The sequence below is a fragment of the Malus sylvestris genome, chromosome 12 (genome assembly GCF_916048215.2).
Source record: "Malus sylvestris chromosome 12, drMalSylv7.2, whole genome shotgun sequence".
NCBI lineage: Eukaryota > Viridiplantae > Streptophyta > Magnoliopsida > Rosales > Rosaceae > Malus > Malus sylvestris.
The window spans coordinates 27208217-27236063 of NC_062271.1; the positions used below are offsets into that span (position 1 = coordinate 27208217).

Here is a 27847-nt window from a genome sequence, read left to right on the forward strand (position 1 = left end):
AGTTTAAATTACTTTAATTAATTTTTTTTTTTTTATAGAAAGAGTCATTAAAACGTAGGAGTTTAAAGGACCAGGAAAATAAAATTTCCTAAATTTTAGGCAATTAGTTAAAGGTGAAGTGAAGATGCCTTTAAACAAATTATGTGTAATTTAAAAAATAGAAAAATGTTGATGTGGCAATTGGTCAAAACCTCTTAATCAAATCTTAGAAAGGAACCGATGTTTGATCTAAAATGTATTGAAAAAATGCAGGGGATTCTAATTTCTCCTTTTCATTTTTGTGCTTACTACAAATGAGTTCCAAATGAGCCCTTAGCCCCAATGATTCCAACTTCATATACATGTTTATAATAAAAACACTTTTGTACTTACTACTTACTAGAAATTAGACGGTTTCTAATTAACTGATCGACCTAACCCACATCAACGGGTTTTATGTTTCTTAAATCTAAATTGTTACAGACAAAGGTTGATTGAGACTTGGTTAAGGTGCATGGATAGATAAGGCAACCTACCTATTGGTCAAGGGCTTGAGATTTTCATGCACCTTGCTTTGATAGCACAATGCCACAATCCTATAGTAGTACTAGGCTTGCTTCTTTTGGGTAACAAAATTATAAGGCTGTTGGGTGATTGAGACTTGAGCATATATACTTATGTTGCTATGAAATCTTGAAGAAGTCCCACTGAATGAGACTAATAACTACAAACTCCAAACTTGTTTACAACCATAAACTTTGTTTATACCATATTTAGGGCCTCGTATTTAGACTTCGTACAAATACTCGGGGGACTTAAATGTAATTATGTAATAAAGGAAGGGCCAAATATGTAATAAGTGAGGAGCCCTTATTTTATAAAAGGACTCCTCACCCTCACAATTGGAGGAGGCCATTTCTTAAGACTTATTCATCCTTTCAAAGCTCTCACATTATAGAGCTCCCTCACTCCCCTCATCCCTCAAATAAATACATAATTAGTGTGGACGTAGCCCAAACAGTGGGGTGAACCACGATACATCTTGTGTTATTTACATTTCTTGCATATTCACGGTCAAATTTACGTTGTTCTAAGACCTCCGGTTTTGTGCATCAACATTTGGCGCAGTCTGTGGGAATCGACACGAAAAACTATGTCGGTCCTTTTTCATTTTTTCCATCTCACCACCATGAGACCTCACCACACTCCACCGTGAATCTGCAAAAACCCAAGAACCCAAAGTTTTCCTAAGAAACCCAGAAACAGAAAAAGATCCAAATCTCAAACACTCCACAGATCTCTCTCCTGTTCTTGGGCGTCCACACCGACAGAGACCTCTCTCTCTATCAGTCTCTGCTCATAAAAAAAAAGTCCCAAATATTTCTTTCTTTCTTACAACAAGTTCACAGTGCTCCAGCCGGCGACGATCAGCAACGATACGCTCCTAGATCACACCGGACTCTGCCGGAAACATCACCGCCCTCACCTGGAGCCCTGGAGCCACCTCATCGAGTGTCGGACCACCTGGAGCCCTGAAGCCACCTCCACGGCAAAGTCATTATGGTCACCGGCGCTTCCTCGGGGCGCGAGTCGTGCTTAGACTTGGCTAATTAATCATCACAGAGTAGTCTTAAGCTTTCTGAGACCCATCATTCTCCTTAAGCTTTCTTCCCTTGATCTCCGTCGTCCACTTCTATTCCCGCTCAAGCCGATGCTTCTCTGTGAGGCTTTTTTTTTTTTGTGGGACCGAACCCATCCTTCTCCTTAAGGTTTTCTTCTTTCTTCTGCGGGACCGAACCGGAAACCCCGGTTCTGCTTCTCATCGCCGTCTTTTGTGCTTTTTCCCCACTCTTTCAGTATTGCCTCTGCCTCTGCAAAACCTGTACTGAAACACTCATGGGTCTCTCCAAAGAACAACTACTTGCCCGTTTAAAGGAGCTATAAGTCGATTTTCCCTAACATGAACATCTTGTTGTTCTAACAGTTGAAGCTCAAGGGAGGATTAATGGCCTCTATCCTGGCCTTCATGGTTTCCATATCCATGCTCTTGGTGATACCTCCAATGGTTGCAATTCCACTGGACCTCATTTTAATCCATTGAAGAAGGAACATGAAGCTCCCTCAGATAAGGAGCGTCACGTCTCGATTTGGGTAACGTTGTTGCAGGCCCAGATGGAGTTGCTGAAGTCTCTCTCCAGGACTAGCAGATTCCACTGAGCGGACCTAATTCCATTCTTGGATGAGCAGTCGTAGTACACACTGATCCTCATGATCTTGGTAAAGCTTTGAATCTGCCATGAATCTTCTCCTCACCCGCTGCCTCAATCGCGGCCGAGCTCACCAAATGGTCACTCCTACCTGGCCTTCTCCGGTGCCGAAGTCATCACCTTCACAAACCACTTCACAAACCAAGTCCTATCTCCTGCGAATACCACGAGCACTAGTGGAAAACAGGAAGAAGATAAGTTTTCTTACAATATTTCTATTATTATTCTCCTTTGTGTTGTCTGCCATATGCCAAAAGGAAAAAGAAAAAAAGAAAAAAAAAACAAAGAAAAAGGAAAAGGAGGTCTGTAGGTAGAAAAAAAGGAAAAAGATGTCTAGTATTTCCTGCATAATAGTCGATGAGGCTCACGAGCCTGAATACTAATCATAATGCCTGCAACAGCTGATGCCAAAGGTCTTTCGAATATTTTTATCATTGTGGAATCTTTTATGTATTGGGGATGAGTAAAAAGGAAGTGAGTTCTATTGGAGCGGGGAGATCAAGCAAAGCAGAAAAGCAGTGGGGAACAAAACAGAAAAGAGAAAGCAAAAAACAAAAGCAAAAAGCAAAAGAGAAAGCAAAAAAGAAAAGCAAAAGATTTTCCAATTATTATGATTCCTTCTGTCTGCCAGGTGAAGATATAGAGAGTGAGCAGCAGAAAAACACTGCAAAAGCAAGGAATAAACACCCCACCCGAATGATGTAATTTATTTTTATTATCTTTCGGAGACATCTGTATAAACCCCATCAGAGGGTAATTAAAAAAAAAGGCCCAAAATAATGGGCTGCAAGTCCAAAATAATGGGTTGCAATGTCATATGGAGGGTGAAGGTCCATATGCCCAAAAGACCTAGGTCCTCTATTACCACTAACCAGATGATCAAAAGTACGCCCAGTACTCCACAATTATTCGGCAACCTGCCGCTATTACCACCAACTAGGTGATGAAATGTACAACCCGTACTCTAAAATCATTTGGCAACTAGCCATTCATGCCACCAACCAGGTGATGAAATGTACAACCCGTACTCTCCTTCATGCCACCAACCAGGTGATCAAAAGTACCCCCAGTACTGAAGGAATTATTTTGAAAAACATGTTCATTTGAGCAACATCATATAGCATGCAATTAACAATTAAAAGGCGGAATCATGCTTGTATGTACTCAAAAACAAAACATGACCATGAAATTCAAAGCCTAGTAGATTGGTGAACCAATAATCAACTCAAAAATAAGTGAGTTGAAATTAATACCTTTGTAGATTCCTCTTTGCATAAGCAAAGGCTAATCACCCAAAGAGATAGGGCCTTCATTCCTTGCTTCTTAGATCCATGGATTTGGATGGAAGAATAGGTTCTCCAAGTTCCCAAAATTGAGAACCTCTAAGTCTCTACACCAAGGAGAGATTGGATGATGAATGAGTGACCTTGGAGGATTAGATGACTAGCTAATCACCTCCAAGGTGTTGGCCTCTTTAGAGAGAAAATGGAGAGACAATTCTCACCCATTTTCCCCAAAAATAAACCCTTATTTCACTTAATGAATATTTGGCTATAAAGTCATTTATATAGTCACTTCTTTAAGTGACCTAAATAACCAAAACCCTAATTCATTCCTTATGGCCGGCCATTTAGGGATTTTTGGGCTTTTGGGCTTTAATGAATCTTTATTCATTAAATTGTCATACAACTTAAGTTAATGGGCTTGACGTTCGAAGCCCATTGGGCCTTAAGGTCCAAAACTATCCCGTGGTCTTTAACGAACTTATTCGTTTGATTAATTAACATATTAATTAATCCTTGCCATAAATAATTAAACCATTCAATTAATCTTACTCATTTCATTTATTTCGTCCATCTCTACCTTACACGGTGTACGATCCATTAGGTTCCTTTTAGCGAGGTAGTGGGCGATTAAAACCATTTTACATCGATTGTGAATTGAAACTATTTTCAATTCTCCCTTTAGTGATTACACACGTTTAGGGCTTCCACAAACCATGAGTGACACCTAGCCGTATGTCATGGTTACCCAAGCTAATCAGAAGAGGTGGAGAACCTATTCAGTCTGGGATTACAAATGCAATACGGTCTTTCTCTAATCTAATACTCTTGACCACATTGTTTGGTTTGATAGTTTATTTTCTCATGTCTACTATCCAATGTGTGTCTTGTGCTTATATGATTACCTTGAATGTGATTAGGAACACATTCCCAAATCTCATTCATACTCTGGCCAGAGATTCAAATCATATCAGAGAGTATTCTCCCTCAAACAGTTTGAAGGTTAGAGATCCCTTGTTGCGCATTCACTTGTCTCCATAGCTAAGCGGCTTGACCCCAACGATGCCGTGGACACCCTCCTGGTGGGATGACTTTGACATAATCAAAGATCAAGGTCTTAACCACAAGACAACTATGATGCCTCAGGTCAAAGGACTACTTTGCATTATCCCAACCATGAGTTCTCATGTGACATGGAATATGAGAACTCTTCATTGATCGCGTTCAGTGAACTCATTCTCTATTGAGCACCTACCGCACTTGTCTTGATGTCACACACACCAATGATTCGAGACTAATCACTCTCCCTGAGAGAAGACATAGTACGTACCGATCTTGACGGACTGTCAATGCCCAATTGGCAATCCTATGATCAGGAACGTTTAGGATGTGTCTACGAAAGAATGGTCTCAAGAATCTAACTTCATTAGATTACATTCTCCCAATCACAAATTCCTTGGACTTTATTGTTTAAGCATATAACATTTATATGAGACGGCTCAAACAATAATGTATGCCCTTTATATGTAAAACTAGATTAGTTTAACATGTGAAATGTCCGTAAAGTATCATCACATGATTGGCTTTAGGGCACATTTCCAACAAGTACTGCATATTATACATGAGCATTACTCATGTCAATCATACATAAACATTCATGAGCATCACTCATATCAATCATACATAAACATTCATGAGCATCACTAATGTCAACATCCATGAGCATCACTCATGTCAATCAGCTTCAAAAGCTTCATTTACAAAAGCTCTAGCTTCAAAAGCTTCATTTACAGAGCTCCAGCTTCAAAGCTTCACTTGCAAAGCTTCACTTGCAAAGCTTCACCTACAAAGCTTCAGTGCAGGGTATACAAATACCGCCTCCGAACAACCGCCATTTCGGCCCATACATGGATTCAATTTGAAGTCTCCAGCCAACAAACTCTATTGACCGAAGACTTTGGGGACTACATTATGTACCATATATTGGGCCTTAACTGGGCCTCATGAAAAATACTTGGGGGACTTAGCCCATTATCTATGTACTGAGGAGAGAGTCTTTATTCTATAAAAGGGACTCCCTCACTTTCATTAGAGAGCACTCATGAAAAATACTTAGGGGACCTAGCCCATCACTTATGTATTGAGGAGCGAGCCCTTATTCTATAAAAAGGACTCCCTCACCTTCATTAAAGAGCAACGCCGACAACGGAGCTTTCGTCTCGCCACGAGCATCACTCCTAACCCATCACTTATGTATTGAGGAGCGAACCTTTATCTTATAAAAGGGACTCCCTCACCATCATTAGAGAACATCAACTCTAGCCCATCATTCATGTATTGAGGAGTAAGCCCTTTATTCTATAAAAGGGACTCATTCACCTTCAAACACCACAGGTCGAGTCAACCAAGGCAACATAAGTCACGAGCCGAGCAGCCTCGCAGCGTGTGCTACTTCTAGTTGAGCGTCATTTCAGATTGAGCACTGCCTCATATCAAGCATCAGTTCAAGCCAGCATCTAGTTACTTCGGCCCACACATAGACTGAATTTCAAGTCTCCAGCCAAAAGACTCTATTGACTAAAGACTTGGGGGACTGCTGTTTATACCATATTTAGGGCCTCGTATTTAGACCTTGTACAAATACTCGGGGGACTTAAATGTAATTATGTAATAAAGGAATGGGTAAATATGTAATAAGTGATGAGCCCTTATTCTATAAAATGACTCATCACCCTTATAATTGGAGGAGGCCATTTCTTAAGGCTCTTTCATCCTTTCAAAGCTCTCACATTACAGAGCTCCCTCACTCCCCTCATCCCTCAAATAAATACATAATCAGTGTGGACGTAGCCCAAACATTGGGATGAACCATGATACATCTTGTGTTATTTACATTTCTTGTAGATTCACGGTCGGATTTACGTTGTTCCAAGACCTCCGATTTTGTGCATCAACAAACTTTATGCTTCATTTATAGTCCCAGACGGTGGTTGGTGACCAACTGCCGATTGTTTTTATATGATTATGTCAACTTAAAAGAATGTTAGCAACCTTCTTTTATAAACTTTATCATTCTATTTTTTCAATTTTCCTTTTTATTATGTAATTTTGCATGATGATACAAATCGTTTATTTTTTAGGTCACTCTATAATGTCAAACTTCAAAAGGTTAACTGAATTCGAAATAGTTTAGTCATCTAACTGTAATGAATATCCAATAAATAGATAAACCATGTTGTTCTTTTAAATAATGAAATTTTGACAACGCTATTCAAACTGTTGTTTTTTTTAGTTGATTTTGTTTTTTTTTTGCAAAGATGATCTTTAAATAGTAAACTAAAAATTAAACGGTTTTGTCATCGTACAACACAACACGATGAGAAAGAATGCCGAGGAGTTAGAACAAAAAGATCCAATTGAGAAGATCAGTAGCAACACTGTGGTTTCATGTTTCAAGTTTCAAGTTTTGAACAATGTCAAAAGTAGAGAGGCTTACATCAAATGGGGACGCCAATATACGTAGTTTCGAATCAATAATTAATACAGCTTCACGTGTGAAAAAAAAAAAAAAAAAAAAAAAAAAGACTTGCACATGACATTGTACTATTGAATCGGAATGTTACGGTTGTGGTGTACGTGTGTTTCATATAAACTAAGGAAAATTCCCAATACAGAATTACAAGGTGGCACTTTGCCAAGGAAACTGGCATGCAAATATGAAACGGCAATTAATCCTCTCCTTTATCAAGTAGAAGGAAGGACTCTAGCTAGATGAAACCTGCTCCTTAAAAACCAGCTCAACTTCTATTATTTGATTATAGGAAAATTAATGAAAAAAACTTGAAAACTTTGAGTTTTAACGATAATAACAAAATAAAGGGTAAAGTAAATAGTACCATAATTGACTTTTTAGTGTTAAAATGTGATTTTCATTAAAGTGAACAGTACTGTGAACTTTTCGTTAAAGTTCCCTTTGATTATATGTATGGAAAGTGACACATCAAAATTAGGGTTATTTATTATTTTCTTCATGCGGTCTGATGGGTCTTTCAAACCTCAATCAAGGCATCCACAGTTGGTTTGACTGGTATAATTTGAACACTCTGAGATAAAACCCTCGAGCAACATATTAACACGAGGATACATTTTGTTTCATTGAATTGAGCCTATATAAACAGTGGGAGTTTCTCATGTTTAGTTTAGGGGAAATTTACCATAAAGGAAAAAAAAATCGTTGCAAGGTTTGCGTAAGTTAATGTGCTTAAAAATAAAACGAAGAACATTATTTAATAGCATACTCGAAGAAGTAGTACAACGCGTGACAGCCAAGTTAGAACCGTGGCTAAATCTTTTAAGAGCAAGCAAAATAGACGCAGCTATTTGCTTCTCCACCAAACACTGGAAACCCCAAACAGACTGCAGACACACCAACGAGAGAGATCGATATTGCTCCTAATTAAAACTAACCAGACACAAATGATTTCTAATTAAGGACTTAAAACCAGACCATTAAACCAAACCCAACTGGACCCCACTGGAGCAAACTGGTCATCTCTGAGAGTTCATGGAACAACTGGAGCTGAGCCACCACCTGCACCTAAAGGAATACCACCGCCGCCAAGAGGAACACCAGGGGTATTGGTGGGCAGGAGTGGGACTGAGCCAAAACCTGTACCGCCTGTAGGGACACAGCCTCCAGGGAGAGAGCAGAAGCCTGACGGCCCAAACCCTATCCCAGTAAAGCCTGGTGAGCCTGGGTAGATACCGCCTACACCGCCGTAAACGTTCTGAGGCTGAGCAACAACCTCCCCCTTTTCGTTGCTCTTGAGCACCCTGCCTCCCTCAACCGGCATTGCAGCCACCACCAGGATGGTGGTCAGGAGCAGCGCCAGCTTACTCACTCTCTCCATGATCTTAAAAAGAGGATTCTCAAGAGTAAAAAAGTAAAGAACAAGCTAGGGTTTATAAGCTCTCTTTCAGCCTCACACGTCACTCACACTGGGAAGTGAAGCAACATCAGTCTTCTTATAGCGAAAAAGATTTCCATTTGAGGATGATCATAATTACACTTTTATCTTGCCATTTATGGAGGGATGGTTGCCTTGCTAAATGCTGTTGTTACTGTTATGGGGCTTAATTAAGGGAAACATACACCAATATAACGGGTAATAAGCTTTTAATCAAAATTAGAACTGCTAGAGTACTCGTGGTCGTGGATAAGACTTTTTAAAAATCTCAATTAGAAATTGGTATACTTACAATACAGATGGACACTAAATAGACAATAACTTGACACTAAAAAGATACTAAAATGTTTTTTACTGACTGTTTAGTGCCCTTTGCTCCTAGTAAAAAGTTCTATTTTTGTCCGTTTATTAGTATCCTCAATTTGAACAAAAGAAAGTTAGTATCCTCAATCTTTTCATTTTATTTTGTTAAAGTTTATAACCACTTGTGTATGCAGCAAATTTCCCCCTTAATTAATTAATTAGTTAATCACAAAGAAAAAACTCAACTGATATGTATAGATTTGAGGTTAGTCCAGTCATCTAGAGTAGTGAGTTTCTTTCTGTACTCGTATGTATTATCCAAATTATCAGCGTAGCCTTTGGGTTCTTGACCAACCATGCCTTTTTATTTTTTTATGAAAATGCTCGGAGGTTGTTTTTTTTCGTTTTTGTTTTTTTTTTAACAAATGATGTTATCTACACTAAAGGGGATGGGGTGAGCTTAGCCTCACAATAAGCTAGCAATAATGTGATTCAAATTTGCCTTTGGCGAGAATCGAACTTAAGACCTCTCACTTACAAGTGAAGAGGAATATTACTAGACCGTAGTATTAAGTGGCCGGATGGTGGTTTTTAACCATGCTAAATGACACTAATTAACCAGCATATTAACTTTTGGTAAATGGAGTAGTTGATTTTGGAACAGTAATAATTTGCAATGGACGGAGATGCTAAGGCCACCACCCATCCCTCCAGTACAAACTGTAGTTACAGTGGATCTATATGTTATTGGTGTGGAATTTATGGTGGTCCAGTTGAGATGGGTAAGAGCCTTAAATCGCCGGACATGCATTTTCCTTGCACTTTATTACCTTTCCAGTTTTAACTAATGTTCTGATTTAATTCACATATCTACCACACTGCACCCCTGCTAAATTCCTTGATATATAACAGACTCTGACCAGAAAGTTTTAACTGGTTTAATGGCTTGTTACAGAAATTCAAATTTCACCACCATCAAACATTCATCTTAATCTTTTTATCATGCAATTTTAAACATTCTGATGGCAAATTTTACACATGATCATCCTGTTAATCAAGTGATCACTATCTTCTTCTTCTTCTTCTTCTTCTTTTTTTTTCCTGAATTAATGCCTAGCAATTGTTAGATCAAACACATTCTATATCTATATATCAATCCATATGTATTCGCAGATAAAAATTATCCATCCATCCGTCCATTGATTTCAGATTAAAATCAAAATACATTTATCCAAGTTCAAATTCAGATACACATTCATTCCTTACCCTAATACAAATATAACAAGTTAGCATATACATCCATTAATAAGAGATATTCATTTCGGTGTAATGCTGGAATTCGATGCTTTCTATCCCTTTCCCTTACTCGTACCGCTCTTAGCTGAGGTGATCCACAAGAAATATATTTAGGAGTCTTAATTAGTATAATAAGAAGAGAGTTAACAAAGCCATCCAAGTAGCAAGCTTGGAAAAAACATTTTAAAAGACATTAAACTTCCAAGTTTTTTTTCCAACTATCACATCCGGATTGGTTTCAGATTCCATCTTCTTCTACAGCCTTATACCCTCAAACTTAATCAATTGATGCATCCCTTTAGCAACCAGAGCAAGAACAAGTTTCGGACTCTATGAGCGGTTCACGACAATCTAAAGTTTTTCAAATTCAGTTTCGTGTAGTTCCCACATGAGAATTAATATTCAACTTCATGTTTTCTTATAAGTTTCTGTTGTCAAAGATGAGTTCTCAGCATCCTCTCGTGCCATTCAAATTTATACTTGGTAATATTGACACGCCCCGACCCCGATATTCCCCGAATATCAGGATAGGCACGTGCTGGCTGACACCCGATGTGACGAAAGCCATTTATTGAATACAAGAGTAAAGATTAGGAGAAAATATAAATATAATTCTCAGAATGTCTAAAGGAAATAAACAGTGCTTAAGAAAGTGGCTAGAGTGCACAGAGCATGTTCTAATTCGAGATTTCAAAAGGAAAGACTATTACAGATTTCACACAAAGAAAATGGACACAACTACTGGTAGGGGAATGCCTCGTATATTGCGTCGTAGTCCTCGTCCCTAAGACCTGAATGGGGGCGCAAAACAAGGGTGAGTGGACCAAGTTTATATACATACATAATACGAAAACAATTATAAACATACTAACCCCCACAGTTAAGATAATGAAAACTACTAAATAATAAGTGATAGGTTTCTCAAAACCTCTAGCATGCCATAAAAATAATTCATATATCTCTCTGCAAATCAATCTCAGAAAATCATATCAGAAATCATATCAGGAAGCATAACACAAGTTGTGCTGCTAGTGAGTGCACTGAATAACAATACTTCCGGCCCAATGCCTGCACCTCAGTCTCTGTGCCGGTAGCCAGAGATATCTCCCTCCCAACCCAATGCTTGTCTCCGTGTCCCTCAGCCTTTCGCTAGGGATTATTTCTCCCGGCCTCAATGCCAACACCAGATCCTCGCCCCAGGCGGCATAGTGTTCACTAGGTACGCACAAAACATAATTCATCTCTAAAATACAACTTCGTAGCATAAATTCATCGATCCTCTATACTACGAAGAGGTGTTCAAAAATCATTTGAAACAACATTCTTAGCATCCTATCGTCATCGATCAGATAGTTTACCAGAATGAGGGTTCTAAAGAAAAATACAATATAGTGCAAATAGTATATATATATATATATATAATCAAACATCATTAAATCATCATGCTTTCTGTAAAGTATTCCTCAAATCAAAAATTATGCAAGACATGCTATTAAATTATGCAATTTTATCAATAAAACATGCAATTTTTTAAGGTGGTCCACTCACAGATACTCCGAAGCAGCAGAATTGTGCGGAAAATGATTAAGGAAGTCTCCACTAGCAACTTCACCTAAGCACGAAACTATACAACTTAATCAAACTACCCAAACAATATAATTCTAGGAAATGGAAATGGGCCTTGGGTTTGGATAGGTTAGGATCAAGAGGTGGTTTGGGCTTGAGCCCAAACCCATACTTGTACACATTACACACCTACACACACACAGCATGCATAAGCATGCACTTCACACACACACAGAGCATGCACCGTACCCCACACACACACATACATGCACACGGCATACACTCACACAGCACACGCACACCCACAACACAAACACGCACACGGCCCAACTTCCTACACAAACATACACACATATTCACATGCACTGCACATACCCACGCACAGCATACATACACACACAGTTCACACATACATACACACAACACACACTCACACCCACAACACACATACATATACTTACACACCAGCACACACACATACGTGCACTACATACACACACAATATACGTACATACACAACACATCGCACACACCACGCATTAGATTAAATGTAGAATTATGGAGAATAATCCGAATAATGACTTTGAGGTACGACTTGAATCGTTTCCTTAAAGTGTTATTTGCCCCCACTCGAATGAGTTTGCTAAAGGGTTCTTGGCAAATCACTTCCAGGATACAACAAAGTATGGAATATTCGATTAGCAAAACCGAATTATATTCCCTTAGAAATAATTAGAAAGAAATTGTATGAATGTGATGAAGAGAGTAGAGAGAAATGAATGTAGAAATAAATCTCTGAATTGTGTATGAAACATTATGCCACAATAGGTATTTATAGGCATTAAGGCACCCATTCATCGAGTCCTTTCATTTTAATTGAAGATATACAACTTTTCTTAAAAGTGTTGATCTAAAAGACATGTCCTCTATTTAGAATTTTCAGAAAATAAATATTTACTAATTATATCTTTTAATTTTACTCATACAATTTGAGTAAACATCATATCTTTTAACTAAAAGTTGTAACCATTCAACTAATTACATTCTGCGTACTGTAGCACCCTTACATTTGCTGCGCACTGCAACATCCTTTCATAATACACACACGCTGCACAATGCAGCACCAAGTCATTATATATATATATATATATATATATATATATGTATGTATGTATATATGTATGTATAAATATAATATAATATATATCATAATAATTTATATATTTATTATTGAAATCTCTAACAATCCTTCCCAATTTCAATAATATGATAAATAATATAATAACATTTCTCTCTTTATAATTAATCACAAGCATACCGATATAATCATGCATACAATAAAGGTGTCTTTCGAATTAAACCTTTAATTAGTGTAAGTAATTCAAAGTTATAACGAATGCGATGGTGACCTAAGTTTAAACCACCTATTCTTATGTTAAAACCGGAATCACTACACACATGATTATGTCTTATTTCCTTAAAGAAATTTCTGAACTAATTAAGCACTATTATGGCCTTGTGCTTCATCCTGGTTTCATAAACATTTACAAGAGAAAACCCAACTCTTGGTAGAAGCGGCACCACTTCTTATGTTTATATAGGTGAGGTTCCTTCCCATGTCCCTGCTACTATAGACATAACTACAAATAACCTCATTAAGAGATAAAACTCATCCTCCTAAACGTAGCAATCTTGCACTGATCATCCTGGAATGAGCTATATAATAATTTTCAGTGCTTTCACAACCACTTAACAATAACTTGTTATTACCCATTAAACTTTTAAACTAGTGATGTTCTAGACAAAGTCGGGTTACCATTATTGGTGGCTAATTTTCAGTAAAAGGTTTTAGCCCCATTCCACTAGATGTACTAACTACCAAAGCTCTTGAAAGTGCTTTCGTTAACGGATCCGTCAAGTTATTACTTGATTTAACATAAACAATATTAATAACTCCATCAGTTATTAATTGCTTGACATATTCATGTCTCAAGCTAATATGTCTAGATTTTCCATTGTATACCTTATTGTATGCTCTAGACAAAGTAGCCTCACTATCACAGTATAAAGAAATGGATGGCATTGGTTGTGGCCACAACTCTATTTCCAATAACAAATTTCTAATCCATTCCGCTTCTTTACCTGCTGCTGCTAATGCTATAAATTCAGATTCCATAGTTGAATGTGCTATACATGTTTGCTTCTTCGAAGCCCAAGAAATTGCTCCTCCGGCAATTGTAAAAATCCACCCTGATGTAGACTTATTATCATTAGCACTTGTTATCCAACTTGCATCTGAATATCCTTCAAGTACTGTTGGAAACTCAGAGTAAGTTAAACTCAGGTTAATAGTTCTTTTAAGATAACCAAAAATTCTATTTATTGCTTTCCAATGAGCAGTACCTGGATGACTAGTGTATCTAGAAAGTTTGCTTACTGCAAATGCGATATCTGGTCTGGTACAATGCATGGCATACATTAAACTTCCGATTACACTAGCATACTCAAGCTGTGCAACAGACCTACCAGAATCATTAAGCAAAGTTTCATTATGGTCATAAGGGGTATTTGCTTCTTTTATTTGTAGATGCTTAAACTTAAGAAGCAATTTTTCTATATAATGTGACTGACACAAAGCGTAACCCCTACTATGCTTCTTTACTTTAATTCCCAAGATAGTATCTACTTCATTCAAATCCTTCATCTTGAATTTTGAATTTAGATACTCTTTAGTTTCAGATACACCTTTCATGTTTGTACCAAAAATAAGCAAGTCGTCGACATATAAACATATAACAACACCATAATCATTTGTGAATTTAGAGTATATGCATTTATCAGCATTGTTATGTCTAAATCCATATGATAAAATGACAAAATCAAACTTTTCATGCCATTGTTTTGGTGCTTGCTTCAATCCATATAATGACTTTACTAATTTACAAACCTTCTTTTCATTCCCAGGGAGAACAAACTCTTCTGGTTGTTCCATATAGACTTCTTTATCTAAATCACCATTTAAAAATGCTGTTTTCACATCCATTTGATGCACATGCAAATTATATAAAGATGCCAATGCAAACAATATTCTAATTGATGTGAGCCTAGCTACTGGTGCATATGTATCGAAATAGTCTACTCCTTTTTTCTGCTTAAAACCTTTGGCAACTAGCCTGGCTTTAAATGTCTGAATAGACCCGTTTGTATTGTATTTTCTTCTAAATACCCACTTACAACCTATTGCTTTTGATCCTTGGGGCAAGTCTACTAAAACCCATGTCTGATTAGATATTAATGATTCAAATTCATCATCTATAGCCTCTTTCCAAAAGGCTGCATCTCTTGAAGTCAATGCTTCGCTTAGACTTTTAGGATCATCCTCAACATTCAACAATATGGGTATTTTCTTAAGAACCTTTGTTCTATTTCCTTCGACTAAAAATACAATAGATTGAGATGAAATAAAATCAGAGCCTAGAGTCTTTTCTTTTCTTACCCTTTGGCTTTTCCTTGGTTCATTAACAGTTTCAGACTGTTTTCTTTTCTCACCTTGAGATTGACTAGTAGACGGATTAGAGAAATGTGTTTGATCATTCTCTTTTCCAGACACTGAGTAGTCATTATAGAATTTATTTTCTATAAATTCGACATCTCTAGACTCAACTATTATGTTCGAGTCTAAATTAAGCAACCTATATGCCTTTGAATTTTCTGCATATCCTACAAATATGCTTTTAATTCCTCTTGGACCCAACTTGGATCTCTTAGGATCGAGTGCCTTATAAAAAGCTACACAACCCCATACTCTCAAATATGACAAATTTGGTTTTCTTCCTTTCCAAATTTCATATGGTGACACATGTGTCTTCATAGATGTAATTCTATTGTGTATATGGCATGCAGTAAACAATGCTTCACCCCATAAATATTTTGGAGTATTAGCATTAATCATCATAGAATTAATCATTTCAGTGAGTGTATTTTTTCTTTCTGCCAAACCATTTTGTTGTGGTGTATAGGGTGCAGTTCTTTGATGTACAACACCATGCTCTTCACAAAAATTATCAAATTCATGTGAAAAATATTCACCACCTCTGTCACTACGAAGACATTTAATTTTCCTTCCCTTTTGGTTTTCAACTTCAGCCTTATAGCGCTTAAAGCACTCAAAAGCTTCATCTTTATTAGACAATAAATAAACATAAGTAAATTTAGAACAATCATCTATAAATGTGATAAAATATCTTTTTCCTCCTCTTGTTAAAACACCATTAAATTCACATATGTCATAATGTATTAAGTCTAATAAATTTGTATTTCTTTCGGTAGTTGGAAAAGGTTTCTTAGTCATTTTCGCTTGAATACATGTTTCACATTTATCATTATAATCATCATTGCAAGTAATAAAACCAAGTGTACGCATGTATTTTAAAGATCTAAAATTTATATGTGCTAAACGTAAATGCCATAAATGAGAGGAAGATTCAACAATATAAACAGAAGAATTCACTTTATTATTGATACTTAGTTTGAACATCCCCTCACAAGAATATCCCTTCCCAACAAACATCCCATTTCTCGACATTATTAACTTGTCGGACTCTAGAACAGTCTTTATACCGTTCTTACATAATAAATTTGCAGACACAAGATTCTTTCTAATTTCTGGAACATGCAGTACATTAAGCAACGTCAATTTCTTCCCAGAAGTAAATTGAAGTTCAACGGTTCCTTTTCCTAGAACTTTGGCGGAATTATGATTCCCCATTAAGACTTCTTGATTGTCCGTTGATGCTTCATATGTCTTGAATTGTGCCTTGTCATTGCACACATGTATAGTAGCCCCTGAGTCGAGCCACCAATCGGAGGATTTTATTACCGCTGCCATATTCAGTTCGGTAATCATGCCAATATGCATCATTGATACCATTGCAACAATGTTATCAATTCCAGCGTTTTCCACCATATTTGCGCTATTAGTCTTATTGGCATATTCCTCACTTGCTTTTCTGTGTCTACAATCACGAATGTAATGGCCTTTCTTTCCACAATGGTAGCATACACCATTTGCATTCTTTTTATTGTTTTTGGAATTGGTCTTCTTAAACTTCCCTTTGTCAATTTTGACTTTGAAGTTCTTTTTATATTTGTTTCCTTCGACAATGTGAACTTTAGAGAAATCTTGATTTGCAAAATTCTTATCACGATTTCGAGTTTCCTCTTCAATTTGAATACCCTTTTGCAAATTCTCTAAACTAATATCTTCCACCATGTGTAGAAGTTTCTTTCTATAGTTATTCCATGTTTGGGGTAATTTTGCCATAATAGCCCCAACTATCATAGAATCCGGAATAACTATTTTAAGTTCACGAAGCTTTGAGACCAAGACCAATAATTCATGAACTTGGTCTAGGATGGGTTTGTTATCAAACATAGTGAATTCATAATATTTAAACATTAAAAATTTATCGGTACCTCTTTTTTCCGTTGTGTACTTGTGTTCAAGTGCTTCCCAAATTTCCTTTGGAGATTGAATGTGTGCATAAAGGTCATATAAACGATCAGATAATGTGCCCAAGATGTGTCCTCGACATACCAATTCATCTTCTTCACGCTTCTTTCGATCGGCAACAATATTGTCCGAGTCTTTGTCACTTGGTTCACGAATAGGCTCCAATGTCGGGTCCAACACATATATGACATTTAGAACAGTAAGCATGAAACGCATCTTGTCCTTCCATCGGGTGAAATTTGATCCATCAAATTTGTCTAACTTGTAGACATCTTGATTGATAATCTTTAAAGCCATGTTATCAGATTTGTTATCCATAACGAAAATAACACTTTAAGATTGTTAGATTAAATGTAGAATTATGGAGAATAATCCGAATAATGACTTTGAGGTACGACTTGAATCGTTTCCTTAAAGTGTTATTTGCCCCCACTCGAATGAGTTTGCTAAAGGGTTCTTGGCAAATCACTTCCAGGATACAACAAAGTATGGAATATTCGATTAGCAAAACCGAATTATATTCCCTTAGAAATAACTAGAAAGAAATTGTATGAATGTGATGAAGAGAGTAGAGAGAAATGAATGTAGAAATAAATCTCTGAATTGTGTATGAAACATTATGCCACAATAGGTATTTATAGGCATTAAGGCACCCATTCATCGAGTCCTTTCATTTTAATTGAAGATATACAACTTTTCTTAAAAGTGTTAATCTAAAAGACATGTCCTCTATTTAGAATTTTCAGAAAATAAATATTTACTAATTATATCTTTTAATTTTACTCATACAATTTGAGTAAGCATCATATCTTTTAACTAAAAGTTGTAACCATTCAACTAATTACATTCTGCGTACTGCAGCACCCTTACATTTGCTGCGCACTGCAACATCCTTTCATAATACACACACGCTGCACAATGCAGCACCAAGTCATTATATATATATATATATATATATGTATGTATGTATATATGTATGTATGTATAAATATAATATAATATATATCATAATAATTTATATATTTATTATTGAAATCTCTAACAATGCTCACACACACACACACACACCTTGCACGGACCAAACATACCAAACACACACTCACGAACTCGCCGAAGTTCGTCGTCGGAACCGGACATGCATGCACAAAGGATGGCAAGGGTTAGGGCTTGAATGAAGGGTTCTAAAACTTCACAAATATACCTAACAACTCACCTGGACGCACTGCAGCAGGTTTTGGGAAGAAATGGACCTCGAACTCGTCGGAGTTCGTCGTCGGAGCTAGATTATTGGCACAGAGAAAAACTGAGGTCAAAACCCTCAAGTTTTGTCATAAAACCAACATGCATAACCCAGAAATTTGAAGAAGGAACACACTTCTCACCTGGGTTCGAGTTTTAGAGCTTTGAAGCTCTCAGCTTCAATGGCAGAAAACTCCACGATGCTCTGATGGCGCATGCAAGGGTACCATTGAGTTCGTTAAGTCTCAAGGATTCCAAATATATAGATTTTGGGGTTTGATTTGTGAAGAAAGTGAGGTGAAAGCTAGAGAGAAGCTCTCGGAGTTTAGAGAGTGAGAGAGAGAGAGAGAAGAAACCGAAAGAGAGAGAGCACTGAGATTGGAAAATTGTTTCGGGAAGAGAGGGAAGAAGAGAGAGATCTGAGAGCTGCCACATGGCAGTTTAAGAACAATAGAAATTCTAGATTAAGGGTTAGGATTAAAAGAGAATAAGGGACTAAATTGATAGATAACAAATATGTTCTAGGGGAGAAATAGAGATAGAATGAAAATATGGGGGTGGGGTTTAACAAATATGCCAAATTCCCCCGAAATAAATTAATAGTAAAAAAAAAAACAAAAAGGACCATCTTCTCTTTTCACCAGCCACCTTCATTAAGAACATAAGAAATAACGAAACTAATGGAACTAGTACTAAGGTGGTTGGAGATGGAGGGAGAAAGGATGAATTTATGGTCAACGATTAGGGAGAGGGGCCCTAATTATGTAACACAAGTAAACATAACAGTTATGTAATAGAATACATATATAGAAACAAACCAATTTGGAGTGAATATTGAGTTTTAGAGAGTAAAGTGGCGGTTTTTGAGTTTCATGAGGCAAAGGGGATCAAAGTCGAGTTCTAAGAAGCAACGAGACAACTTTTGAGTTTTAGAGGACAGTGAGATCGAAATCAAGTTTTAAGGAGAGTGACTAAAAATAAGCCTTTTTTTTTTTTAAATCAAGTTACAAGATAAGTGAGACAGATGAAAAAATTGTAGTAAAAGTGACAAAAATGTTTGAGCAATCCCCTAAAAGCAGCATCTCATATTCAGTACTTGTAGCATCAACGATGATGCGATACATACTTATGCAGTGACATATTATTGTTTGAATTTAGATCTACATTTATCCTGTATCCATATAATTTCCGAAAATGTTTTGTGAACGAAGGAATCAAGCAGAAAAGATTTTACTAACAAACTTAATAATGAATTTAATTACAATTAAATTTGCAGCCAATAAAATTCCCAGATATTCTAATTGACAACCCTGCAATTCTTCCTGATTTCACCCTGTCTTCCTGTGAGGACATCAATAGATCCCATTTTCACCATGGCTGCTCCAAACTTATTAGCCCATGCAGCACCAAATCTGGCATTGTTCCTTACAAACCCAGCCGTCGACCGGCTAGTGAGAAGCGTTTGATCCGATGCAAGCATGCCCTGGTGGTTCTTCAAATCAGTGTAGTACTTATTGTCTAGCTTATTTGGTGTAAGAACATCAAGTGGCACCGTTTTTGGATCGTCAGACGATCTAGGGCACTTCTTCTTCAAGTTTCTAGCAAATATGGGATCCATTGATGGATCTGTAGGGTGAGTTGCATTGAAGGAATACAAGCGATCCAAGATGGTAGAACAGCGTGTCACACCAATAGAATGTGCCCCGGACAATGTGACCATTTCGTCCAAGCTAAGGCCTTTTCGAGCAAAATTCTCCTCGAGTTGCTTGGCGTCGAAGGAAGGTGGGGGCAGGTGGTCGTTAGGCTCATCTCGGAGGGAGATTCTCCCGTCACGCCGACCTGATGGCACTGCATAGTTTATTCCACCAACTTGGAGTGCGCCGTCACGAGCTGCAAATGCAAGGATGTCAGCACATGACACGGTATTTGGACATTTTGCTTCGAGTTCTGCCTTTGCCTCATCAATCACTTCAAACCCTCTTAGGCTTGGAAAGTTTGCTGGATGCTCTTTTTCGGATGGGTTTTCGGGAGTTGAATCAAGTAGGACAGAAGCATCACAACCCTGAAATAAGCAACATACGAATGTTATTTGTGCTTAAATATTAGTTTTAACATAATTAGAGAGCTGTTATCGGCACTCCAAAATAATCATTCCACACTTTTCTAATGTATAATTATTATTTCTAGTGCTAATAACAAATCTGTATGTAGATTAAAATTCAAAATGTAAGCATACCCTAACAAAACAATCATGGAAATGCATTCTGATGAGGCCAGCAGCGATGCCAGGATTCCTTGCCACAGCTTTCGTCACGGCTTTTCTCACGATTGCCTCTGCAGAAGGGCAACTTGATCCATACAACCCAACTGTCGGAGCTGCTGATGACACAAAAACCATCATCGACATGGCCAAAAAGAATATCAAACACAATCTTAACATTGGGGCAGCAGCCATTTCAACAGCTAAAGACTTGAGCAAGTATAGAGAAGATTAGAAATTAAGTTGATTTGAGATGGAAGAAATAGTTGAAGTTAATTGCATTTTATAGGTTAAGAGAAATGGTAAGTGTAGATTTGGTAAAACGTGTTTTAGCTAGCTGCTAAGCACGCTAATTTGAAGCTGTCTTAGTTTGAACATTTCCATTAGCAAACTTTCATGGTTTTAAGTTTTCACTAATTAATTATCTTTTTTTTGAAAGATATCAACTGGCAATGAAGAGGATGGTCTGGGAAACTTCCATACCACCACTTACAAAAAGTAGCCAAATGATTAGCTTGATAGCCGATCTGGTAGGGTGCTATTCACTCCATGTTTATTTTGGCTTTTGATCTAACCAAGCAAAGGAGATCTAATGAACAATTTAAATAAGAGTGTGCATAGAAACGAGAAAGAAGGTGTGCAAAATTTATTTAAGTCCTACTCTCTCAAGGTCCTCATTTGAGGCTCTGTGAGGATCAAATGCATATTAGTCATATGATTATGTTAGTTTAGGTTCAACTGCTTAAAATATTTGACAACTTAATAAAACAAAACAAGAAAATAAGTTCTCTAATGGTTCATGAATTTTAAGTTGGTTTTGCTTTGTTAAGTTGTCAAATATTTTAAGCCTTTAGATATAAACTAATACAATTTTGTGGTTAAAATACATTTGGTCCTCACAGGTGTATGGCTTATAGATTACACTCATATGATGCCTTTAGCAGATCCACATAGGGGTTAAGGTATGCAATTTTTCTCCACCCTTCTAATGACACATAAAAAACTGTATAATGTTTATTTGATATTCACGTCGAGGATGATTACAATACATGCAAGATCTTTGACAAAATATTATCAAGAAACTGTGACATTCGTGTTACATCCACGATGAAAGTTCTTGAATTTGCCTTTGTATGACAAAGATTTGCAAAAGGAAACAAGCTTTTGTTAGAGTTACATGCATAAAATAAGTTTAAGTTGATTTAGTATTGGCAACTGCTTCAAATAATTGAGATCTTATTGAAATGACAAAGCAACAAAATATATCTGTAGTCTGACATAGTCGTAGTATTGCAGGCCATCTATTTTAGTTCAGTGGTGGTAATGACCTAGCCCAAGTTTTTAAACAAAGGCAAAAAAACCTAATCAAAATGAAGTTGGCAAACTACCAAGCAAAGTACTGACAAAGAGATACATCCCTTGTTTTTGTTATTGTCTTCTCATGCTCTTGGTGTCGTTATTTTTAGTCTTTATATTGAGTAAATAATTTTTTTTAATGAAAGTAAGTGATCAGAGATGGCAATTTGTATCCAATTCGTTAATCTTACTCAACTCACTTGCTAATATTAGTATTTGGGTGAATGCATATTAAGTCGTGCTAGTAATAGTTGGACCTGTTAATGATCACTTACTTTTATGGTTCGATTCGGGTTAACAAATGCAAGAGATTACACGTTTTGGCTCTTTATTCTCTAATGTTGTACAAGGGTAATCCGAAAACGTTTATCCACAAGGCTAAGAACCTAAGACATATTGAAATGATAAAATTTATTTTTTGTTAATGAGTAACGGTTAATCTGCTAATATAAAGGATCGGGTTTAAATTATCTATTATCTTAACGAATTGAGTTTGAATGACTCATTAAAAATACAATTTGTGATCAACCCAATCCAAACTAGTGAATTCATGATTTCCCGCCATATTTTCAACAAAGCCAAACATCTTTCCCCACTTACCCAAACCACGCTACCACGGCGTATTGCAATCCCAAAAATACCCCTATGCAAAATCTTAATGACCACAGGAAGCACCCTACAAGTAAAGTCATATGTCTTAATCCCTCAGTTCTTTTTGGTCAGCCTCCGATTGTCCAAAATCAAAACCTTAAGGGTGCGTTTGTTGTACCGGACTGTCTCGGACTGGACTAGCTTCAGGGACTAAGCTAGACTGGCTTAGACTAGACTAAGCTGGACTAGCTTAGTGAAACGTTTGGTGCAGTGTCGGACTAAGAAGCAGGATAATGAAAACAGTATTGTCACTAGTTTGGTGTTTGCTCAGACTAGGACTACATTATTGTTTTGTTTTAATTGCTTTTTTTATTAAAGATATTATTAAAATTAATAATATTAGATGAGAGTGAGACTCAATAAAAATACAAAAACCAAATTCTCTTGCCAACAAAGGAAACATACATGATTCAAGAGTAGCATTGGCCGAACAAAATACATCCATATCCTAAGGTTGTACGATTAACAAGATCCATGGGAAAAGTTGAGAGAAAGTTTGTCGTTAGACGCAAAGAGGGATGATACCAAGATAGAAATCTCAGTTCAGGTATAATTAGGCTAGATGAATTAGCCATATGTATATTTTCATTATATATATAGAGTTGACTGAGAGTTTGAGATGAAACCAAACTCTTCAAATTAAAAAATAACAGATAACTAAGAACTAAATACATAAATTACAAAATTCATACTTCCAAGATCGTTGACTCATTCAAACTAAGTTGAAACATTCTGTTGCATGGATTGGATAAGATAAGAGAACCATTTGAATTTAGTTTCGGCAGGCTTATAGCTTATCAAGGAATGGAACATCGTGGATATAGGCTCAGTAGTTGGGTCCTTTTGGCTTTGCATTTGCTTACTCTTTTAGCTGCATTTCATATCACCTAGCCTGCGTTTTGGGTAGCAGTTGCACTCTATCTTGTCATAGGAGTGAGTGTAAATCTCTCTTACCACATGCAACTTTCCCACCAGAGTTTCAAGCTTCCCAAATGGCTAGTCCAACCTGATACCAAAAAGTAAGCATATGCAAAGATTAGTTCATAAGCCAAAAAAAAAAACTTGAAACTCTAGCATATGCAAAGATCATTGTCTTCCTCTAGTCTTAACAGTTGCAGCTAAGAACTATGATGCAACAGAAAAACCGACATGAATGGTCTCAACTATTGCATACTGACAAACAGAGCTTCAAGATAAAAGCCATAGCTCAAAAGACTAAATCTGAAACGAAATGCAGCTTTCCGCTTGCGTAGAGTTTCAATGCTTCAAATTGAAAAGCCAACTACGAAGCTTAAAACGAAAACTTACAGTGACAGAGCTCAAACAGCAGCAAGACTACAAAGTACATGCAGAATTACTGTATACTAACAGAATCAAGATACAGCAAAGAATATAATTTATATGATAGTAATTCGAGCAAAGCACAATCCTTCAAGGGTTCATTAAAAAGGTAGTGCTGGCAGGAAGACATGTAAATCAAATCACCTCCAGTGAACGCCTTCTTCAAGGACGATGCAACTTCTCATACACTAAACATGACTACACACCAAATTTCTAAAATACATTGTTGAGAAACAATACAACTTGTCTAAACAACCATTTCAGACAACCTGACTAAATGATACATTGTTGAGAAATCGACAACATGAAATCTACGAAGAGAAGTACAAAACTACGTCCAGTAAAATGTACATAAGGAGCACAGAATATGTCTCCCAAAGAGAAAAACAGACACTAGTCAAACAACTGTTTCCATCCCAACTCATACAAGGGAGCATTGATTTGCTACTCACAACCCCTAAACCCAAATACAACTCACAATTACATATTATACACAGAGAGTAAGAAAAAAAATACATATCGCCCACCCAACAACGAATATGTGAGAACCATTGCATTATGAGGAATAAAAGTGATATTTTCAATCTCATGATCACGAAAAAGGCAACGAAATAAAAAAAGAAAAAAAAATACACAAAAGAAAACAGAACAAAAACATCAACTCTATGGGACTCATGGCAACACCCCAAATATGGGAAAGGACCACAGAAAGCATTCAAAACTGCCACTTTTGCATACCATAAACTAATATGACCTTTCCTTTTGCCAAAAAACCCTACCAAAGATCACACTGATTTTCCAAAAAGGTATAAGCGACTGCAAACATTTCCTTTCCGCATACATAGTATTCATACCCCCAATCCTTTCTTTCCAATATAAACTGTGTATAAGAAATGGTTACTCACAAAACGTTGATGAAAGCTTCAGAAAACGATTACTCACAAAATTTTCCAAAGAGAAACTTCCAATATGTTAAATATTCACTAGAAAACAAGTGGCACCCTCAAGGGCTGAAGAAATGGTTTTCCTTCTAGGTCTAGAGTTGAAGAAACGGTTAAATATTCGAATACAAAGCTCGAAAAAGATCAAGTATGATCACAATAGGTAGAGAGGCCTCTTCTTAAATCTTAGCTCATAGCATAATTGTTCAACACATCAATCCAACTAGATACCCCGTCACTACCAATACAACACCAGTCATCCTGGACATGATACATCCCTAATCCACTACTAAGATCTCCATATAAGGGTGAATTTCTCACACATTACACTCGAAGAACCACAAAAATTGAAAACATCCATAAGCTGCGAATGGATTCCCGAATGTCAAATTCTTCATAAGTATATCCAAAAAACAAGCTGTAGTCAGTGACCCAGTGCCGTTCTACTAAATTCGATAATTATGAATGTTGGATTATAGTTAATCACCAAAAACCCTAAAAAAAACTCAAAACTCCCATTGAAATGCATAAACAAAACCGAAAGGAATGAACAAAAAGCAATTGAATTTGGAAAATTAAAAAATTACCCATTGAAATGCAAGGCAAATGAAGCTCACCTGATCAGACCACTTACAGCAATACTGGTCCGTCGTCGATTGTTTATATGTTGGACGACTACGAGGTGGTACGACAAGGAAGGAGAAGGGAGAGGGCGAAGGTGCGAAGGGACGAGGAGCAAGCTGCAGTTGCTGCGGTTGATGTGCGAATGTGCGAATGTGCGAAGGAGAAGGGAGATGACGGGATTAAAGGGCGGCTTAGCAGTCCTCTCTGAATGGGGGGTTCTCGCTAAAGCCTGTTAGCGAGGGACTCAGTCAAGGCGAGTCCCTGCTAATCCCACTAAACTTAGTCCGGGTAGGGAACAAACACAAGACTGGACTAAAACTTAGTCCAGTCTAGTCTAGTGAGGGCTAGTGATGCCAAACAAACACACCCATCGATTACCGAAGGCCATTTCTGAAGGTTCAAGAAAGGTATGTTTTCGTGGAAAGGGATTCTCTCCAGATTCCTGCCTCTTAATCCATTAAATTAGTGGGTTCATACCATTGAAATTTGATCAAACGGTTGAAGTTATTATAACTTTTAAAGTGAACCCCTATTTATAGTTGTTTGATCAAATTTTAATAATACATATATACTGATTAATTGAATTAGGAGAAAGACATTCGGAGGGGATCCTTTTTCCGTTTTCGTTTAGTGTTTCCCTGTTCATAATTTACAACTTTTCTTTATTGACCAAAAAGTACGAAAGACTACAACTTTTTTCTTGAATCATTAAATTTTTTTTTAGTGTTCTTAGTTGTAACAAACGGCTAGGATTAGAATTTGTGCCAGCTGTCATAGCAGATGTGTAACTTAAGTGGTATGTATGCTTTGCACATCACCAAGTCGTGAGGGTTTTGAGTTGCAATGGTTATATGTTGAAATATTTCACATCGATCGTATTTGTGAGAAAAAAAAATTTTAATATCTTATCTCATTCAATTAATACTAAGATATTTTGTGATAAAACCTCATACTTGACGGATTGTGCATGTGATAATTACCAAGTTTGAGACAATGACGATATTGTTGGAAATGAGCATTTGACCCGTTTCTCTGATAATTCTACACTATATCTCTCACACATTTCTTGTGCTGATGTAATCGAATCTAATGGAATAGGAGCAACGTCTCATTACTTCTTTCCTTCGTCTTCTTGCTCGCATTTGAATTAAGCTCTTGCAGATTTCGTTTGCTTCCAATTCGTACAATCAAAATACAAAACTAAAATAAACACTATAACACAATTAGGATTTGAGGGGTTTTGATTGAAAAATTAATTTGAATTTAGTTGGCTGTTTGTCTTAGGTTAGAGGATGCATGGACTCTATGCTGGAACTGCTTTCACCGGCTGAACATCGAATGGATATAGGCCTTGGGAAAAAACACCGATATGATTCGTGGGGTTCGTCTGATGTTCTTGCAGTAACAACACCGAATTCATCAGAAGATCTGGAGTACCTTAAATCTTCAGCATTGAATATTTGGCTGGCTGGTTATGAGTTCCCGGAGACCATCATGGTTGTCATGAAGAAGCAGATTCATTTCTCGTGCAGCCAGGCGTCTTTCCTAAAAGTTTTAAAGAAACCTGCCAAGAAGGCTGTGGCCCTGTGGGTGTAGATGTTGGGATGGACGTGAAGGGAAGGAGTGATGATTCCAGTGCTCCGATGGAGGCAGTTTTTTCGTGCCATCAAAGGCTGATGGCCATGCACTGCTGTTGTTGGGCATATCGCAAGGGATGTGGTTGTGGGAAATCTCTTGGAATCGTTGAGTTCCTCATTGTACTAGAGAAGCATGTATAAAAACTGAAAAATTAACGATCACCAGACAATGTTTCTTCGACAATATATCGAAAAGATGAGCATACATAAAAGAGAAAATATAAGGAAAAACTTGTGCCTTTCTCTTTACCATTTTGTGATGCAAATGACGACCTATCTCCACAAAATTCAAGCTCAAAGTTACAGACTTTGTTTCCAAACAACGAAGTGGGTCTCTCTATCATCTGATAATTTTTGAAGGGGGTTGCAAAATGATGGAGCTTTCAGCTGTCATAGATGAGAAGAGGAGGGGAACTCTCTTCAGAGAAGAAGTTGGATCCTATAAGGTGATACATCGCTTTCGAGAGCGAGTTTTAACTTGCCATCTTAAATGTCGGTGGTAAAAAGAATTTCTTCACACACAAGAAATAGGTTTGTAACGTTCACATGAATAAAATACGAACTGATTGGTTGAAATGTAAGAGATTGGGGAAATAAATCAAATAACCCTGTTTGGTGATTGATT

General features: G+C 37.0%; 1 protein-coding gene across 1 annotated transcript; it reads right to left on the bottom strand.

Moving 5' to 3' along the window:
- Positions 1-19626: 19626 nt before the first annotated feature.
- On the bottom strand, positions 19627-20867 carry LOC126594097 (peroxidase 5-like). The gene is made up of 2 exons (XM_050260306.1): positions 20649-20867; positions 19627-20474 (listed from the first exon to the last, which is right to left on the bottom strand). Exons 1-2 carry the CDS (start codon positions 20865-20867, stop codon positions 19710-19712), a joined length of 984 nt encoding a protein of 327 aa, XP_050116263.1. The 3' UTR covers positions 19627-19709.
- Between the last annotated feature and the right edge of the window lie 6980 nt (positions 20868-27847).